This window comes from Rutilus rutilus (assembly GCF_951802725.1).
Source record: "Rutilus rutilus genome assembly, chromosome: 14".
NCBI lineage: Eukaryota > Metazoa > Chordata > Actinopteri > Cypriniformes > Leuciscidae > Rutilus > Rutilus rutilus.
This window is the reverse complement of record NC_140219.1, coordinates 8986263-9007422: the sequence shown is the minus strand read 5'-3', so window position 1 is coordinate 9007422 and position 21160 is coordinate 8986263. Positions and strand designations below refer to the sequence as shown.

Genomic DNA, 21160 nt, shown 5'->3' with positions numbered 1-21160 from the left:
ATAAAAAGTTCAGTTTATGCCTTACATTTTTTATGTATAATCAACTTGGTTGTACAACTTTAAATATGTTAAACTGACTTATAAATCGAGTTAACTCTTGTATAACTTGAAAGTAATGTAAAAACATAAGTTATGGCTTATGACTCATGACTGATCATATCCTTTTTACGGTTATTTTTAAACAACTATTTATTTCATGAGGAATAATGCTCAAACTGCTTGCCATAAGCAAGCGGCCTCTAAATGCCCCACATAGGGGTATGTCACAAAAGCACGCAAATAGGCGGCGGATGATACTGGGTTCAACCGAGTGCATTGGTTTCTCCAAAGTCTGATGCATTCAGAGAGTGGTTGTTTTGCGCGAGATGCGAAGAGTAATGACACATTCTGCCTTTATTCTTCGTGCGAGCTCCAGTTTGTACCTTTTTCACAAATCAGTGGTGAAATCCACGGAATGTTCCATTAACAGGAACAGCTGAGGATCATGCCGCACCGAATATGGGAGAGATGTGAAGAATTACAAGGAGAAATGTCAGCGATTGCGATGCTCACAAATTAACAATCAGGTAACGCACGCGCCTGCGTCTTCGTGTTGATGGCGTGGATTTCCGTGGGTTTTCACGGTCTTGAATGCATCGCACATAGGTATCAGCGTGTTTTTATATCTTGTCCCCCTAAAGCCTTGAGCCCCTCCTTGTTTTGTTGCTGTAATGCTGTAATGTTTACATTGGATTGGAAGTGCACGGATGGATTGGACGCGGGTTTGCTTGTCTCGCGCTTGTCTCCGATGTGCGTGATTGTGTGCACGCGCAGCGGAGGTTTCACTTGAATCGGAATTATTTTCGCTATTTTCTCGTGAGTTAAAGATTAGGAAGGAAGGTTACATTGCGGCGTTTTCTCTGCAGTGAAGCCACACGAGAGAAAATGCTGCAAAAAATGATTCTGACCCATGCGTGCTCAGACGAATTAAACTCAAACATTATTAGAAAAAAAAAAAAAAAAAAAATGGGGCACTTTGCCCTCCTAGTTCTTCTACAGTCTCATTAATGCATTGAATGGTGCATTTTCTTTGGTCCATATTTTTTATGTCAGTTTATGAACTTTAAAGTGCATTGAATAAACAAGATGTTACTCTGACCGCTTTGAGACGCTTGCATGTGTTTCTGTCCGCTGGCTCGCCATTTGGCGCAAGGCTTATGTAACAGACTGGGCTGTGTCACACTGTCTCTGATGGAGAGACGGATGAGAACTAGAGAGAACACAGTTAGACTCCCCAACATGATGTTTTTTTTTCTTCCTGCTTTTCATTTAGTAGGCTACACACACAGTGACAATAACACTAATAATAAACATTGTGTTATTATTATTATACCATAATTTAAAACAATGCTTAAAATGTTTTGCAATGGTAATTTATACCTTCATCGTACATTAACTTATGTAATAAAATCACAAAAGCGACTTAAACCTGAAAACTGCTGAATGTAAAGGATTTATATTCTACTCTGATTTCTATACTTTTCTGCTCTTTTTATATAATACTAGTAATAAAATCAGTATATTGTAAAATAATATTGCATTTTTAAAATAAAATTTCTGCCACATAAATTTATATTTTATTATATTTTTTGCCGCATAAATTATAGTATTTTATTAATACAAAAAATTATAGTATAATGAAAATATATAGGCCTAATATGGCATTTATTATGTTGCAGTGGTTTAGTGAAATATTCCAAACATTGGAATTCCATTTAAAAAATTTCTTTGTTTTGTTATTAAGCATTATAAAACATGAACATAGCCTATAGGAGATGGTCAGTTTCAATTCAAGGAAACATTTTAGAGAACCATGAGATGGTTCAACGAGTGAAGAAAAGGACTTCCACTTGCAATAATGGTTTGTTTGGTGATGTTTATTTGACATTATTTTAAAGCACCCTTTTGATCCCTTGACATGCTGTTTGAACTGCTTTAAGATTATAAGTACCTTGTGCATTGTACTGTTTTAAAGGAATTAATTAGATGCTGTCTCACTGAACTGTAATATACTCCACGACTGTGTTGCATCACTGTTGTTTGATCACTGCAACAAATCCCTTGTGACAAACAACATCCCCTTTATCTGGGACTGCCCATGCTACCTCAAAATGAATGTCAGTGGCATAATAAATCATCACCGATAACATGCACTGCCTGCCATGCTTATGGTTAATGTTTTGACTTCTGCACAACACAAATCAACTGACTCCATCTGTTGGATTGCAAAACAATTTTGGGAGCTGCTTATAGTTTGTTTCTTGGTTTGTCAGTGATTTTGACTTATGGATGCTCCAGAATAACTTCAAAGTGAGCCATTGTGAACAAAAAACACTCTATGTTTACTTTATTTTCACTTTAGCATTAAAGTTAATATTTAGGCCTACGCCAGCAATACTATAATCTATCATGATATCTAATTATTCTCAATAATAATAATTCTAAATATTAAAATACAGTATTGAAGTTAGCTTGTTCTCTTGAAAAACACAATGTGAATTGTAAAATGAACTGCAGCTAAACTGGACCAAAAACTAGTGTCCACGGACAGTGCGAATGCAACTGGGTCCCTTTTTAATTCAATCAACTTTTTTGGACCACTTAAAGTGGTTTGAGTTTGTTTTTAGTAAAGAGGAAGTGTGAAAACACCCGGAAGGTTGGTATCAGGCTGGAGCAATTCGACCAAACAGCAGCATCTAAAAAGTGACTGGCTGTCTGTCTATTGCGTGGTAGTTTTTAGAGGAAGAAGGCGTGACTATATCATGCGAGCACCACAGTAGCACACAACCACCACAACAATACTGAACAGCACCCATGTCACAGATTATACCCATTTTGAATGCATCGGATGTAATAATAAAGGAAACAACAACTGCACGCTATTACAAGTTTGTTGGATATAAGTTAACGGATGTTAGGCTGCGGAAGAATATGTATTTTCTCTTTTTATGCTGAAGCTCAACAACAAGATCAAGCTCGCGGACGTGAACTAGGAAACGGACGATACCTCATTTTAACCATGACTGTTTGCTAGTGTACCTTGGCGATTTCTTTTGGATTAGTCTGCAAATTCACCAAACAAGACAAACTGCATCGTTTTAGTCGCCAACAAGCAGCGCGTGGACGAGTCGGAAACTCGCGCGCCATTGAAAACAAGTAAGCTCGGTTGGTGTGATCATACTTTGGTTATTGGACACAAAGCTGTCATGTATCAGCTAAAGTAAAACCGAAAACACTCTTGATATTCAAACATTGCAGACTGTCTAAACGAGGCGTTCAAGCCAAACCATGTTTCTTTTGTCAGGGGTGCATCCCTGCATTTCCTGTTTAGGGCTTCATCTGCTCGGGCTATAAGCTAGTGATAGCAGTTAGGGCATGGGAAGTGCATGCGATTGATTTAATTCATTTAATGTAATGCACAAACTCCGTGTAGTGTTGAGAACATGTTTTAAAAGCACGAGGACAACTGCGGGTGTTTGCACGAGCTCCGCGCGCGCCTGTAAAACTTCGGCCTTGCGACTCTTTGTGCTATTGTTGATCTACTGCTGGGCCCCGGTGACAATTTTATTTGTTTGCTTCATAGGAAATGTGCACTGTCCTTATGTGAAGCACGGACCATGTTTTAATCATATCCACAAGCCCATTCAAATGATTATTTCTGATAAAGCGAGGCACGCGAGGTTTGGTGGCGCTCCTTTGTTATTGCTTTGTCTATGTGGGAGCACATGGCCATCCACGCTTTTGTTGTTGAAGTTACAGCTCCCCCTCTTTGTGGCAAATCAGCCCCGTCTTTCCATTAAACTCTGTTTGTAAATATCTGCTCTTACTTGTTTTCTTATTTTACACATGGCATTGGACATTTAAATGTCATGTAGTGTGATGAGAAGTTTTGTTTGTGTGAACCATGCACACTTCACTGATTTTGTTTAGAGAAAAGTAATACAAATGATTTGAAATGTGTATGTAAATAATATTTTAATTATTCATTCTGATGCCTGTCAGTGAAGTGTGATGTCTACTTGCCTGAAAAGGCTGGTTTTATATCATTTCTGCTCCCACTGTCTTATATGGTTTACTTCAAAGATTTACACAGTGAAATAATGTCTCAATCCATAAAAAAATACAATACAGCTTTTTTGAGGCAAATACAAGCACATTTTAATTCAATTAGTATTTCACTATTCTTGATTTCAAAAGCTTGATTAAAGCTATTCATGCTGTTTTGCTTTGAGAGCAGGATGAGGGTAATTTTTTAAAGGAATAATTAACCCAAAAATTGTTAGCTTGTATGCTGTTTTTTATATGAAAGGAGACATTTTGAATAATGTAAATGCTTCTGTTTTCCATACAACAGATCGACCACAGCTGACTACAATAGACTGAAAATAATTTTTACTGAAAATGTGTTCATTTTCAAATGTCATTCTCCTTCATGTTTGTGCCCTGCGTTTGCTTCAGGCTAGAACAAAACGATCTGTGAACAAAATATAAATGCAACATCATGCAAACGGGACTTAAACTGGGTTCCCTGCATGCTAAACAATAAGTGTATCACAAGACTAATTTGCCTCATGTTTTGAAAGGCATGTTATTACAGCACCTCTCTTCTCAGTCTGTCAGTAACGCTCTGGGGTGCGCTTCCCAAAAGCATTGTTAGCCAACAAGTTCTGTCGTTATCAGCATATTTCAACGAGTCGGTGTTTCCCGAAACCATAGTTCCAACAAACATTCGCAAATAGCATTGCAAAGTTGAATGGTTGGAACAGCACAGCTTTCGAGCTGTTAGAAGCATAGTTTCTTGTTTGCATGACTTAGTCCTTATCTTGAGCAAAAATAAGCAAGCTGACATTCAGGACAATCTATATCTTTCATTTTGAATATATGCAAATTTAATTTACATCTTTTAGTTTTTCAACAGATTTAAAGCACCGTTTTTGAAGAGCGCTTGTGTGTACGTGCTGTAGTAGGCTACATAAGAAGGAGCCTATGATTGAATCTGGAAATTAAGCAAAATAACAGAAGAAAATAGAATTAGTCATTTATTGCAGACAGATCTGGTATTAATTTGATCACGAACTGATTAATTAAAATAAGTTATTACTCCACCTGCGTGACATCATTAACCAGCATAGTTGAATGACAGATTTGGGACAATACGTTTTTTGGAAACAGTGGTGACTAGCTAGTTGATTTCTTCAACAATGCATTGTACTATGCAAGTTAAGCAGCAAGTAGGGGCCAAAATCTGATATCACGATACAAGTAGACCTAATTGTTTTACTATATATGTATCACAATATAGTTATTATTGCTTTAAACAAGGTTTTTATGATAATAAAATGTTTGATACTATTGAAATTTCATAATTGAAAAAACTCAATTGGCTCACAAAAAAACTAATAGGCTACTAGCCTAAAAAAAAAAAAAAAAAACTCTCAAGCTTACTGAAGGAAACAGTAAAAAAAAAAAAAATGCAAAAGAACAAAGAAACTATTTACAAGCATAGGGACAAAACTACAATAAAACAAATGAATTAGACCTGCCTGAAAATTATCAAGCACTAAATAAGAAATGCTACATAAATTGTATAAATTAATTAAAAATAGTGCATAGTCTTTACTGTGTGATTTAAATATAGCCAACATGTATTCTTTTATTAAAGTTACAAAAGTGACTCAGTCAAGAGGAGTGAGTGATATTCTCTTTGTCTTTTGTTGTTTTATTAACATTAACGACAGACGGCTGCAGGTTTATTAGGCTGCTGTCATTTTAAGACGCACCTCTGTTCACTTCTGTTTTTATGAAGCCCCTCCTTCCGAAAAGCTCAACATGTGCTCTGATCTTTTACAGTCTATGGCTCTGATCAGTTCCCTGGACCAGTGTGTTGTGATTGGTCAACCGCTTCAAGCATGTTTTAGAAATGTCACGCCACCATTACTATAACCATGAGTTTCGACATGCTACTAAAACAACTCAATCAGGCCTGGCCCCTTATTTGCTTATACCTTGGGTGGGAATTATTTAAATGAGGGATATCGAGGTTGGAGTGGATTTTAGTTGGAGTGCTTCATAACTTTGCCGACCATAATAGGTCCTCTTTAATTAACTTCAGTTGAAATGCACGATAAATGACAACACAAGTTTTTTCTGTACATCATTATTCAATTCACAAAACCAATATTTCTTGTGTTTCAAACAGAGTTCCGACAATCTGAAGCTGTTAGACACAAGTGCCTCTTGCACTACTGGTTCCCCACCCCAGGCAGGTGTGACTCGTTCGTACGACGTCACAAATGCGACCATGGGAAGTAGCAGTGAGTAGGCGGCCATCAACAGCCCCCTTAAACCAGAGGAGGGTCGTCGGGGAGCCTTGCATCACCCCTCTGCACCTCAGGAGAAGGTGGGTCAGACAGTGTCGTATTGAGTTTGATGAAATTAGCATTCGAGTTGTACATTTTATTTAAAAAAACAAAAAAACATCTGCAGAGTGACTACTTACGTTATGTGTACGTTCATGTCCTAGTCCTCCAGTACGACGTCAGTGGGGGCAGAGAGATAGACCTGCTGTGCACACTTCCCTACATCAGGATGAGAACTTCCTCCACCCTGTCTTCTCCCAGCATCAGCAGATTCCTTTAGATGAGTCCAGGCAATATAGCCACACCAGTGCACCTCCACGCATGCTGCATACTGCCACACAGCCCCCCCAACAGAACTCCATCATGGTGGATCTTCACGAACAGGTATTAGTTCAAACGACAGTTATTCAATTAGACCATGGGTCTCAAACTCTCATTTTCTGGAAGCCACTATCCAGGTGTTGATTTTCATTAGAACGAAATACTAGTGATTGATTACTCTCGAAAATTACAACTATTCTCTTTTTCTTTTTTTTTTACAATGCCCTCATGATTCTGAATAGACAACTAAACAAAATAACATGGACGTTACTAGAGGTTCTGTTAAAATGTTAATTGATGCAGTTTATATATATATATATATTAATTTCAATCAATTATTTTAAAAGAAATTATTTCAACGACTCATAAAGACTTGTTTCTTTACTGGAGGGATCAGTGTTTTTGAACAAATCGCTTGAATGAATGTTTCAATGTCAAAAACATTTTTAAGTCACTTGTCGCCACTTACTGGTGTAACAATGTAATTGATACAATCTTCATTTGAAACATCAAGTTATGTAAGTGGTTTACACTATTCTGATCGCTACACTAGACATCAGTGTTTACATCTTTACAACTATACACTTTTATCCCAGTACTTCTGTGATCATTTGAATGTTTGTAACACAGAAATAATGATACTGTGTGGTCAAAAAGACTGTGAAGCTGTTTCATACCTATAAATGACAACTGCTCTTTCTGGGTCAGCGGCAAGATCGATGACGATTTGAATGTTCGCTGTGATCTTACTTGTCAAAGGTTTAATGATAAAAAGGACAGAGCCGAAAAATTGTCATTTAGGAATAAAATCGTGTGGGTGTTTGAATCGAGATTACGGTCTTTTAGCGATTAATCGTTCAGCTCTATTCCCTATATAACACACTGTTTGACGTTCACTGTATAGGGAATTGAGTGAGTGATTTTGGGACACTGCAGTGCATAAGCAAACTTTGCTTTTCAGGCCTTTAAATATAAAAATAAATACATGTGAAAAAAGTATTAATAAATACCAATTTAAATGTATAAAAGTGTAAAAACAAAGAAATATTTGGCAGCTTAACCCATTTAATCCCAAATTTTTCCCAGAGATGAAAAGTATGAGTTTGTGTGGTATTTGCAAGTATATTAAACAATCAATGTCAATAATGTAAAAAAATATTTGAAAAGTCCATGAAAATAAGAGTTTTATCTCTGGTCACAATTGTGACCGGTGGTAGAACACAGGGAGTCTAAGTCTATGGGGTATATAATAAATTAAAAATCTCCAGAAATTAGTTTGAAGACAGAATTAAATTGTTGAAGTGATTTATTCGATTAACAAATAGTTAAACATTGTCTGGCCCAGTTTAAAAAATGACAAAATAGCAATCCTATGCAGCAACATGGCACAAATATTTTAATAAAATTATGATGAAATAATAAATTATAGGAAATTGCTTAGAATGCAATCATTATAAATGATGCAAAATACTTAAAATTACAAAATGAAAAGAAAAAAACGTACAGAAATAAAATAATAAATTAAAATAAACAAATTAAAATAAACAAATGATTAAAAATGAGCCTATGGTGGGAAACATGTAACAATGCCAAGGAACATGTAACAATTCATGAATAACAGGAAAGCATCACAAAAATTATCAATCAACAGTCACAACTGTTTGCTGGTGTGGAACTCATTATATATCACCTTCCTAAAGAAATAACAGTGGAATTATATATATTTTTTTAAATCACAACTGTGTCCTGCCTACCTGTGTTTATCAGCCAGTGGGCAACACCATCAAACCTGGGTATATCAGTCACAGCAGCTGACATTGAGGATGGCCTCCCTTGTCCTTTTGGTGCAGTACCAAATATTTTCAGGAGACTTTGGGCAACTACTTGCTGAAATCCAAGGAGATCATAGACACAATTCATGACATCTCTGTGGAACAGCCAACTGTTGACCACAGCACTGTGTAGAGTCCAGGCATGTCATGCTTGAAGATGCATCCACCTGGAACACCAGCTTGTTCAGCCAAACCCATCACTACACTGGCCCATGACCTAACCCAGTCTCTGGAAGACAGAGCATATCCAACTCCAGCAGCCATATCACCCTGTAGCCCAAGAGTGGTCTCCTACTGAAGCTAAGCAGGGCTGAGGCTGGTTAGTACCTGGATGGGAGGCCTCCTGAGAAAACCAGGTTGCTGCTGGAGGAGGTGTTAGTGAGGCCAGCAGGGGGCGCTCACCCTGTGGTCTGTGTCGGTCCTAACACCCCAGTGTAGTGACGGGGACACTACTGCCAAAGAGCACCGTCCTTCGGATGAGAAGGACGGTGCTCAGAGAGTCACTCTGGGGTCATTAAAAATCCCAGAATGTCCTTCGAAAAACAGTAGGGGTTTAACCACGGCATCTTGGCCAAATTTGCCCCTTGGCCTCTGTCCATCATGGCCTTCTAATCATCCCCATATACTGACTGGCTTCATCACTGTCTCCTCTCCACCAGTAAGCTGGTGTGTGGTGGGCGTTCTGGTCCAATATGGCTGCCGTCGCATCATCCAAGTGGATGCTGCACATTGGTGGTGGTTGAGGAGATTCCCCCTTCCATATGTGAAGCGCTTTAAGTACCCAAGCGCTTTATAAATGTAACAAATTATTAATTATTATTATTATTATTATTAAGTAAATCCAAAACTTGACTTAAAGTCAGTCTGAAAGAGAGTTCATAAAAATAACACAGAATTACATATGGGGAACATAGACTCCCTGTGTTATACCACTGGTCACTATTGTAACCGTCTTCATTTATCTGCAGTTTCACAACAGAATAAAGCATGTATTAATTTAATTTCAATGTGTATGTATAGGTAACCCTTTCATGATGATATGTGCAAAAAATGTATAAGCTATTCAAAAAGGAACTTAGCATTCTTACCTGTCCTTTCTGAGCTTTTATGTCATCCTTCCGTTAAGACGACAGTACCAAGAAATAAATGTGTGTGGTCACATAACCAAACAAGCTAATCATGTTAGACCTGCCATAAACTCTTATAGACATCTTACATTTTCATTATATATGAATATGTACTTCATAATATGAGTTACTTTTTAATTTCACACTAAAATATGCAAAGAAAAATTGTGGTCACAATTGTGACCAGTGGGATTAAATGGGTTAATAATCCTTAAGAGAACTATGGGAGAGCGTTGGACGCTAAACCAAAATTCAAGAAAATCCAAATTTGAGATAAACTGGTAGTTTGAGATCCTTAATATAGACGACATCCCTCAGTTTCACAGACAAGGCTTAAGCCTAGTCCCAGACTGAAATGCATGCTTGAGCTGTTTTAACTGAAAATAACTTGCTCTGCCTTATCTAAAAATATGTCAGTGCCATTGTTTTGTTTCAAGATTCACACCAGTAATGTTTAAGGCACGTTTATAAAATCACCTATTTACAATCCTAATTGAACTAAGGTCTAATCCTGGCTTAATCCAAGCCTTGTCTGTGAAAGTGTATTTACTCTGACTTTGATGTGAAAGCAATCAGATTGCTGTGATATTGCTGATATCAGATGATTGCTGTGATAATGAAAATCAGAGGTAGTGGTTGTTTTTTAACAAGTAACCTGAACCTTTTGTGTTGTCCTTCAAGATGCATCAAGGATCAGTTCCGATATCTTACACAGTTACCACGGTGACGACCCACGGTTTTCCCATCCACACCGGGCAACCTATCCCAGCCTGCAATGCTCAGCAGCTCCCAGCATGCTCGGTAATGTTCAGCGGACAGCTCTCTCTGCTCTGCTGCCTTCCTCCTCCAGTGAGTTTGAAAAGGAAGAGCTGGAATGTTAGTGAAGTTTGTGTAGAGCACACCTAACATGTCCCATCGCTCCAGCTTTACTTTAGCCGATGTATGTGTGTCCCAGGCAGCCATTATGCCCACCCTGTCCTGCTAGCCAAAGATATGCGATTATGAGTGTTGTTCTGTACGTCCCACTCATGCTTACACATTAGACATTGGTATAAAGCTGCATTTCACGTTTTGATTTTCCTGTAGGCTTTTCCTGTGTCTCTAGAATGATTAATGACCTTTTTATGATGCAACTTTCAAGGGACAGTGTGCAACCCCTTTAGTTTTTGTTTGCATTGTCACTGCAAATGTCTTTGGGGTATTTGATCTTTAATGACAAAGGTGTACTTTCTGCTAATTTGACCATCTTCTCAAGTCATTGCATTTGTGTCAACATGCCCACATCTGTACTACTTTTTATGTGGCTATAGTGATGTACAGTTGAAAGTCTCTTATATTGTGCAGAGGACAATTGTTTTTCAGTCCTCTTTACATTATGTATGCTTAATGAAATTATATAAACTAAAAAATTATTTTCTAAGTTTTCCCCATCATTAACCCTAATGCTTTTGAAATGGTTTAGTGGATTTCTAAATTGTACAGAGTAGGGAAAGTGTTAGATATGCTTTAGTCCAGAGTATGTTAGCATGTTGAAAGTATTCAATTGCCCATCCTCACTTTCTTCATGAGTGTATCTATGGTGTGAGTGACCCTTTTGTTGTCTGGTATTTCTCTGTCTGTCTGTCTGCAGCTCATTCAGGCCTGCACCATGCAGCACCTGCCAGTGTCCTATCAGGCATTTCCACCAATGATCTCCAGTGAGCATTTTATCCTTCACCCTAGTCCGCCAGTGCCGCCTCACCAGCCGCCTCATCTGCCTCCACTCAACCAGTTTGTTCCCATACAGCCCCAGCACCCGCGCATGGTGAGTGCAGATCGCAGCATCTATGAATGCTACTAAATGGAAGAGAACTATTATTAATGTCCTTTTTATGCAAATTATAGTGCAAGAAGTTTTTACATATTATTTTTAGGGATCGACCAATATGTATTTTTTGATTGCTGATATCTTGGACAGCAGGGTGGCCGTTGGCTGATATAAAGCTATATGTAATAGTAATATAGTGTGTGGTAGATGTAATGATAGTAAATAACACCTGCAGGATAAGTTAGGGCTGCACGATATTTGAAAAAAAGTGCAATATTTAGTTTTTCTGCAATATGAAAACAATTTCACCGGATTTGAATAGCTGTATTTTTAAAGAATGAATAATTCTAGGATGATTGGGTTGATTTGTAGGTTATTGCATCTGCATAGAAAACAATAAACAAATTACAAGTATAGATACATAGAACAAAGATACAAATGAAATAAGCAGGGCTTTGTTTTTCAGTGTTTTGTAGGTCTAAACCTAACAGTATTCAGGGACAGAAATTGAATAATCAAATGTAAAATAACACTGCGTAGTCTTCGCTGTATAAATGAAATATAATTAATAAATGTTATCTTTTTTAAAGCTACAAAAGTGATTTTCTCTTTTGTAGTTTGATTTACATTGGTGACACAAACATCTGCGGGCATATTAGGCTGCTGTCACCTTAAGATGAATGCACAGATCCAAAATAATGATACACATTCGTTTTCTTTCTCAAATGTTTACAACATAACCGATTGTGTTTATGAGGATACTCCCTGGGACAGACATTTTGACATTTGTCAGACTTAATTTTGTGTTCATTTGTCCGTTCAAGCTCAAAAAGGAGAAAAAATTTATTTTGTGCATTTCAAATAAGTTACATTGACAACATGACCAAAATCTTCATGGTGTGAGTAATTTTATATTACTGTAGCTGTAAATGTAGTAATGCAGTTATCTTTGCTGGTAATTCAACACTAAATGTTTTGTTACATTTTTATGGAGTAGTAGTAGTGCTATTTTTTTATATAAAAAAAGCAAGTTAGCTGCTTGATGAATGATGATACTTTTAATGAGCTTATTTTTAAATCCGCCTTTAGTGCAAAAACATCTTTACATTATGTTACACCTGAGAGTTACATCAAAAACATAGTTACAGTTAAAACATAACTCAAACCTGTAAATGTGATTGGATGAGCCATGTTTGAAGGTTGCCATGTGGTTCCCAATGTTGAGTGTGCATTACAGTAATCTAGAGTGTAATGTGATTACTGTTACAGTGTAATTAGTAAAGCAAACCCATTACAATCTAGAGAAAACAGTTAGTCATTGGTAACCGATAAGCCTCCATAATGGATTCTACCCTTAAAAGCAATGCTGAATGTTGGTGTGACAAAATGTATCCTTTATAAAACAGCATATAGTTTTATGGTATTAATTGTCATAATCTTATGCTACAGGTATGTTTTTTTCTTTCTTTCTGGTTGTGCAATGTCTTTTATATGTGTGTATTCAGCCTCTGCAGAGGGTGGAGAATGAAGTGGATCTGCGAGGAGACCAGCATCCGTTAGGAACATTCTCTTATCCTCCAGCCCACCATCCACCAGCAATGACCCCCTCTGTCCCCCTTCAGTACCTCCCCCAGGAGCCCCTCCATCAAGAGCTACCCTACGGAGTGGTGAGATGTCTTTGCTTCTGCATGTCAACAAAGCATGAATCGCAGTAAACAAGTCAAAATGAAATACTGATTTAAATGAGGAGCATTTGCATAAACAAGTAATGACATTATGCAAAAACTAGGGCTGTGGATTTAATTTAATTAATTAGGCATGAAAAAAAAAAAAAGACCTACGTAGGTCATCTGACATTTCATACAGTTGATTGGTGACGAACATGAAGCAGGGCAACAACTTACTGTGATGGAGCCTATAGAATGCAGTTAGAATGGCTCTAAAATTCAAGATATGGGGCAGAAATGCCCCTGTATGAGTTTTTGTCTCATATTTATATCATATGATATGGTAGAAATGCTGCTAAAGTAGCTTTGGATAAGAGTTGGTAAATGAAAACTAATAATTTGAATGGTTTTCCTCATGTCTCTGTTTCCTCAGCCATATCCGCACATGCTGCCGAGGCGTATAACTGGACAGAGGTACCGATTACAGCAGCCTCTGCCTCCCCCGCCTCCTCCACCGCCCTACTACCCCGGCTTCTTACCATACTTCCTGTGAGGGTCTTCTACTATTTATAATACAAATCAAACACATTTTGCCATATAAATTGTTTCATATTCTAATAATGGACATTGTAAGCTTATAATCAGTGTTGGGGAAAGTTACTTGTAAAAGTAAGGCCTTAATTTTGTCTGTTCCCTCGCGCACAAGAGTGTGCATGTCTCTAAGTTATAGAAAAGAGAGAAAATTTTAATTCAGATTATATTTTATTGGATAAGACAGTCAAGGAGAGACAGGAAGTGAGCAAGTTAATTAAACTGAAAAGTAATTAACTTTGATGTTAATGTGTACATTTATTAAGTAACGGGTTACTTTACATGTTACATCAAAAAAGTAATCTGATTACTTAATGCACGTTTCTTGTAATGCCCTCAATGCTGCTTATAATTATATGAAGCCTTTGTGATATTTCTTTGCTAGAGTGAAAGAAAGGCCATTGAGTGTATGCTAATGATTTGTGATGCTTATGTGTTTGTGACCTATGAAACAGCTCGATGCTACCTGTGCCTCCAACTGCTGTGGGTCCTGCTATCAGCCTGGACTTGGATGTAGATGATGTGGAGATGGAAAACTATGAGGTAAATGAGAATCCTCACATGCTGGGTGATGTAGTTGCCCCACTGTTTGTATAACCTGGCTTGTCAAAATTAAGCCACTAATGGTTTTTATGTAAGGCCTAGTGAACTGCCTCGCTGATTGTATAAGCAGCTCGCTAACTTCTAAAAGTTTATACATACTCGATGCAACGATCAAGCAACTTACTCATTTTCAATAAGAGTGATTCTGTGGGCATGTGCAGTGATGCAACAAAGTTGAGAAAAGGTTAACTTCATAGAATTAGTGAGTTACGTTATAGAATTAAAGCTAACTTTGGAACAGAGATAACATCGTTATCTTATCACAGTTTGTGTGGAGAGTTTTGAACACTTGTGATTTTTCTCTCAGGCGTTATTAAACCTTGCTGAGAGACTCGGAGAAGCGAAACCTCGAGGACTAACGAAAGCTGATATAGAGCAACTTCCGTCCTACAGGTTCAATTTAGAAAACCACCAATCTGAGCAAACTCTGTAAGTGTTTTCTGTTATATATGCCCTCTGTTATATAATGTTGAAGTTTTGATTGTGACTTGGTATTGACTTTTCTTACAGGTGTGTTGTATGCTTTAGTGATTTTGAGTCAAGACAGCTACTTCGAGTATTACCCTGCAACCACGAATTTCATGCGAAATGTGTAGACAAGTGGTTAAAGGTAAGAAGAACATCTTAATGCACAATATCTGCATTAACTTACAGCAAAGCGCTAAGACGATGTAAATAGTAACGGTCAACGAATATAGATTTTTAAGTGGCTGATGGCTTGTAAATTGCTTATGTACTCAAGCGTTCAGATGTTTGGGGTTGGTGTGATTTTTGTCTCTAATGCTCACCAAGGCTGCATTTATTTGATCAGAAATATGGTAATATTGTGTAATATTATTACAATTTAAAACTGTTTAAAGTGTCATGCTGATTTGGTGCTCAGGTAACATTTATTATTGTTATCAATCTGAGAACAGTTGTGCTGCTTAATATTTTATTCAAACAGGATTTTTTGATAGAAATTTTAACGCTTTTTCTTAACACTCAATTTAATGCATCTTTGCTGAATAAAAGTATTAATATTTTTTTTTCCCTACTGGCCCCAAACTTTTGAATGGTAGAAAATATTTCTAATTTCATGATAGTTGCTGAAATGAATTTTTTTATTTCATATTTAGTAAATGTTGGCACAGTTATAGCTGATGCATAGATCAGGTAATGGTGTATAGAAACATCACTGGCTTGTAGAAATTAATCCGTAACATGTCTTGCAGACCAATCGCACCTGTCCAATCTGTAGAGCCGACGCGTCGGAGGTTCACCGCGATGTGGAATGAGTTCAGGTTTTTGTCCTTCACTGGAAAGCAGCACAAATCCTTGAGTGTGTTCTGTGAGTGGGGACACCTGATCTCCAGCCAAACGCAAATCTACCCCCCACCCCGCTCCCAACCCCACCTCTACAATAAGCAATCTTGGAATTTGTAAGGAACCTGTTTGACCTCTGCTGTGCGTCATTGTGTGAGTTTCATGAAAGCTACTGCCGCCTATAGCAACTTCCGAGTTCTGGAATTGTGACCATTGTTTTTTTTGTTTTTTTTTCATCTTTCTTTTTCATTTCCCTGCCCTTGTTTTTCGCAGATTCCAAAGATAACCTGTAATACGTGTTGTGTTGGCATATTTGTTTACACAATTGAATATTCTCTAGTTGTTTGATCACAGATGATTAAAATCGTGCTTTAGTATCGTTTGGGACTGCGGGAGCGGGCCAAGATGACGGTGGTCTTTGGTTTTACTGTGCAATCAGACGACTCGGTAAGACGCGGCTGCTCCGCCGGTGAACGACCATCATAGATGCATGTCTCTACAAGTGATGATGGGCTGAGGGACTTGTTAATAATCTATGTTTTGCAATAATGTATTGATCATTTGAATATCTTAATCCCGATTCTCTTTTATCTGCGAATGCTGTTGTGAAGGTGTGACTTTCAGTGGTTCAAAGTTCCAAGGCCTGAGGTTAAAGAGGGAAACGTAGACAAAAAGGTCTGGGAAACGACGGGCGTGAATCCATCGGGAAAACTCCCGCTGGGATTTCACCACAGTCGTAGAGACATTGAGGACGCTGTGGGGTTTTGGCTTTTGCTGTTTGCTGGCAAGGCCAATCTGACTGGACCATGGGAACACAGGGACGAGGACAGCACACTGCCTCTGCCAGCTCCCACCTGGCTGCACTGCACAACCCACATCCATTCTGGACTGGCCCTCTTCATCCCACTCCCTCACACTCAGCTGTGTAACTCTTTCTCGGCTAGATCCAGGAGAACATCTCACGGGCCACGCGCGGACTGTTCTTTTAGACTAGCAATATTTGAATCGACGGGATCCACCGCATTTCAACCACAAGAGGAACGTCGGACGAAGGCCATGGGGAGGTCGCATTTGCCTTTCCAGAATGACTTTTTGGGAAAGGGTGGAAGACTTTGCGGAAAGCAATACGTGCAATGAGTGTGAGAGGTGAACGCAACGTTTTGACCTGATTGTGGAGGACTAGGCCTTTTGTTTTTCCTCATTCGTGAGCCAAATAATCAATATACTCTACAAGATTTTAGCTCTGCCTTCTCAAGACCTTGACAAGCACAAACCTGTTACTAATCTTCAGTTCCTCTTTTAAAAGTATACGTTTTTTTTTTAAAGTGGTGTTATTTATTTCTTCTCTCGAGAGCGTTTTTGAAGGATTCGGTCGGAATACTAAAGCATCTTTAGCGCGTTTTAGTTTGCCTCCCGTTGTCAGGTCTCAGGCCATGTTCACAGTGTCAAGTGATGTGAAAGAAAAAAAAAAACATTGTATGCATAGCCTTGGTGTGAAAGGTTGCAAATTATCGTCTTGTTTTTAAGACAAAAGAATGTTGAAACCCTCTGTATTTCTAGCTACGCCCTCTCCTGTGTGCCAGTTGACTGTAGTCGTTCCACGAAGATCCCAGGCAGGATTCGAAACGGCAGAGACGGAGCGTTAGGGTCGTTTAAAGAAAAAAAAAAGATGCACTGTAAAACGCTCAACTTGTGGTTCACTCGATTCCAAAAACAAACCTGAACGTTGTTCGGGCGAAAACTATGAACTATTTGGGTATACTTTTTTTTCCCTAAGTACTTTTAATTGTAGGACTTTTAAATATATATATATATATATACATATATATATATATATATTCCTGAGTCGTTTGTCCACTGAATAGTCATTGTAACTCAATAGACACACTGGCTTTCTCGGGTAAAGGGACTCTCTCATGAGAATGTGAGTATCTTGCGTTTGCGTGCCAGGTAAAAAAAAGAAAAAAAAAGCCATTGTCATGAATTTAATCCACACTTTTGATAATTAATCTATGTATACATATCTGTTCACTGGCATATATTTTGAGTATAACAAAAAAAAACAAAAAAAAAATTCACTCAGGGCCTCTCTGTAATTGAAAAATATAGGAAAACAGTCCATTTCAAATTGGATTGATGCCATGGAGATATATTTGGGTATTCTGGGTTGTTTTCCTCAGGCCATGCATATTTTAAATGTAATCAACTGAACTAATATTCCTTTTTTTAAATAGTGGTGAATATTATTCCATTATAAGACTGGCATGCAAAGAAAAAAAAAGATGAAGTGACGTGTTGTATCGAGTGAGAATAGGCTTTTCGTCACTGCAGCCGATCATTAGCGTATGTTACTCAAACCTGTTTTCCAGCCGTTGCGTTTTTCCGTGTTCTTGTACTTAAACCACACACAAAGGTTGTAATCCCGTTGAAAAAGGTGCCACGGTGCACACTGTTCTAACTAGACCACTTCCAAGACTATTCTTACAGTGTTTGCATGATTTAAGGATAAAAAAAAAAAAGAAGAAAACAAAAGACTAATAAAAAATTTAATCTGTATTTTCAGTGAAAGATATCAGGGGTGGGCAAGTATTTAATTGTGCGCAATATGCATGCATGTCTTACCAGGTCCCAACTGGTTTTTAGGTAGATCTAGTTGGCTTTGGGTTCTGGGTGTAGGGGACTTTCTGCTCAGCTGATAACTGCCATGCACTGTACTGCACACATTTGTAATAGAACCGAATGACTACAAGATTTTATTGTGCTTGTACTTGCAAAAGAAGAAGAAGAGAGAAAAAAAAAAAAAATATCTAAAATAATAATATAGGATGTTTAAAATAACAAAGTTAAGCTTGATGCCAGTGGGAAGACTTTTTGAGATGGGAAATGTGATTGGCTCCTCACCACATTTGTGCTTCTATTGTTGCCTCAGTTACTGACACACTTGCCTGGAATCTAGATAATGGAAAGCCATATAGTAAAAAGGTGCTAGATATTCTATATTTAGGTGTAATGCTACATTCACATAAGAGAATGCAATAGTTTGTAATGGGTCTCTATTCATACAGCATGCAGTGCTACTAGTACCCTCACGGAGGTCAGCAACAGTTAATAACATTATCGACAGGGGTTTCAATTAAGAAAAAAGAAAAAAAAGAAAGAAAAACTATTTAGCTTTACTTGTATGTGCTGGTAGACAGTGACCTTTTTAAAGGATAATATTATTTTACCGCCCGAGTGATCCGTTTCAATACATCTGCCTTAAATGGAAGTAGTAGGAGGTTTTGTGTGGGTTAAAACAACACTGCGCTATCACTCATTCACCAAAATGGTCAGAAATATATGTACCTGTTGTACGGTTCTCTCTACCTTGAGCATCTGTAACTGTTATGGTTTAAAAATAAGTTGTTGATGTACACGCAAGCACTTTTGCTTGGGGTAACCGGCTGTGGGCTATTTCTATTATATCCTTATTTAGATTTATAAAGGAATTTTTCACAATAACCAAGATTCCTTAAGAACCTCAGTGTTACCTGTACTGAATTACTAAAAAGAAAAAAAAAAGGAAAAAAACAACAACCTATGAGTTATGATGATAAATAGAATCTTGTAGTCTTTCTGTGATTCAACTAATAAATAATCTCACAGCTTGTGTGGTGGAAAATTGTGTTCCAATAAGCAGCTAAATACTTTAGGATTTGTGATTTGTTGATTGCTCCATAGACGCCACTGATTGTTTACCAATGATTTCTTGCTGTGGTGGGATAGTGGATTGTTTACTGTTCTATTCTCCTCCTGGCCTTTAGGGGTCAGTCATTGCCTGAACTCCAGACTACCCAGCCAACAACAGGGCCAGGGGCATGTGTTCTGTGTTAGGAAGATATTTTGCTTTGGTACTTGCACATTTACAGTTACCTCATTTTTGCCATGTTTGTATTTGGAAGAAAAAAACAATAAAAAAAAAATGAAATAAAAAAGCTAATATATATATAAATATATATATATTATATATAGGAAATGGTTCTTAATGCTATAATTTTTTTCATTCCATTGGAATCATTGTTTGTAGCATTTAACATAACTAGTTATAGTGTATTATAAATACATCTGTATACTGATTGAAATTTTTAAGATTTGTACTTTTTTTAAATGAAAGTTGCTAGTTCTGCTTTACCGAGTAGTGCAATCATATTTTTTTTAATTGTGGCTGATTGGAGAGGGTTGTTCACTAATAAATGTGTGATGTATACTCATACTACACTGACTAAAGTAATCAATGCTTTAAACGTTTTGCACAGTATAGATGTGTTGGAGTTCAGTTACTTGTCTGAGGGTTTCTGTCTCTCAAAACAGTTAAAAGGTGAATCTCATAAAGAATGCCCTGGTCATATTTGCCCATATAATCAAAAGGAATATTCATGAAGAACATTGTTCGATGCTATAAATATTTAGACCTAGGGAAGCACAATATATTGGCATTATATCGGTGATGGGTCAATACCTGCTGAACAATTTGTTTAAGGCAGTGCGATCGTTTCCACCCATTTTTTCTAGGGACGGCAATAGATTTTTGCAAAGATTTAACCCTTTAATATAAGAGAGCATCTGTGCACTGGTGAATAAAAATGATTGTTCATTCTTGGAAAAATTACCTTTATTAAAGTTACTCTCACACACACACAAACTTTCTTGATTAATACTCAAGTAATGACTTAAATGTATTGGTTACGGCTCTATGCATTCTATTATCTAACCAGCATCCCATAGATCTCTTTTTTTTTTATTCAAACAGTATGTGTATCTATAGCAGATTTAAAAATCAACATACAATAGTATCATTATAATGTTGCCTAAATTCACTTCTACCATACAAAAAAAAATTAAGTATGTATTTAGAACCACCACTTATTGGTTATAACACGAAAAGAATTTGATTATCGTATTGGCTAAAATATCAGTTCATCCTGATTTTTTTTTTTTTTTGCAATTTACATTCTCAATGTTGAGCACATCATTACTGTGATACAGTAATATAAATCTTCAGTCTGTACATAATTTGTTGATTCAAATCATAATAAAGGCAGCACAAGAGATACCACCTATACTACCTTTTTGAGTGGATGACTTCTATAGAACAGACATTAATGGAGAAAATGTCTACAATTAAAACAGTCACAATGCAAAAAGAAAATCTTAATGGTCTCAATGGACTCCTTTTTTTTTTTGATTTGGGGGTTAAATGTGACCCATCTTTTGACCAACTTTGTGAGATTCACCCTAATAGTTCAGACTCACAGTGAAACAGACTTAATGCTATAAAACAAGGTAATCTGAGTTACTACCTCTCCAATTACTTGTACAATGAATGTTTTAAGCCATTATTCAGCACCATATTTTATTTCCACATGCCTACAAAAATATTAAAATCGACCATGGCTTCAGGTTTGTGCAGCAGGCTGCAACGTTAATGTTGAACAAGCTTGAACCAGAACATTGTTAGTCAAACCACAAC

The 21160-nt window shown here is 37.3% G+C and overlaps 1 protein-coding gene across 4 annotated transcripts; it reads left to right on the top strand.

The window, feature by feature from the left end:
• The first annotated feature begins 252 nt into the window (after positions 1-252).
• On the top strand, positions 253-17305 carry rnf44 (ring finger protein 44). Of its 4 annotated transcripts, none has more exons than XM_084429870.1 (11): positions 253-566; positions 6239-6439; positions 6563-6782; positions 10360-10479; positions 11309-11482; positions 12991-13152; positions 13586-13701; positions 14199-14286; positions 14654-14775; positions 14857-14956; positions 15561-17305. In XM_084429870.1, exons 2-11 carry the CDS (start codon positions 6333-6335, stop codon positions 15621-15623), a joined length of 1272 nt encoding a protein of 423 aa, XP_084285996.1. In that variant the 5' UTR covers positions 253-566; positions 6239-6332; the 3' UTR covers positions 15624-17305. The 4 variants fall into 4 exon arrangements, with proteins under 4 accessions (XP_084285996.1, XP_084285994.1, XP_084285995.1 ...); XM_084429868.1 differs by having other exon boundaries at positions 10360-10527; XM_084429869.1 differs by lacking the exon at positions 253-566 and adding an exon at positions 2810-3195.
• Positions 17306-21160: the final 3855 nt, after the last annotated feature.

Coding starts and splice junctions, on each gene's coding strand:
- rnf44 (XM_084429868.1), top strand. CDS start 6,333: ATGCGACCATGGGAAGTAGCAGTGAGTAGGCGGCCATCAACAGCCCCC. Junction 14,287..14,653: donor TGGAGATGGAAAACTATGAG/GTAAATGAGAAT, acceptor TTTTTCTCTCAG/GCGTTATTAAACCTTGCTGA. Junction 14,957..15,560: donor GTGTAGACAAGTGGTTAAAG/GTAAGAAGAACA, acceptor CATGTCTTGCAG/ACCAATCGCACCTGTCCAAT.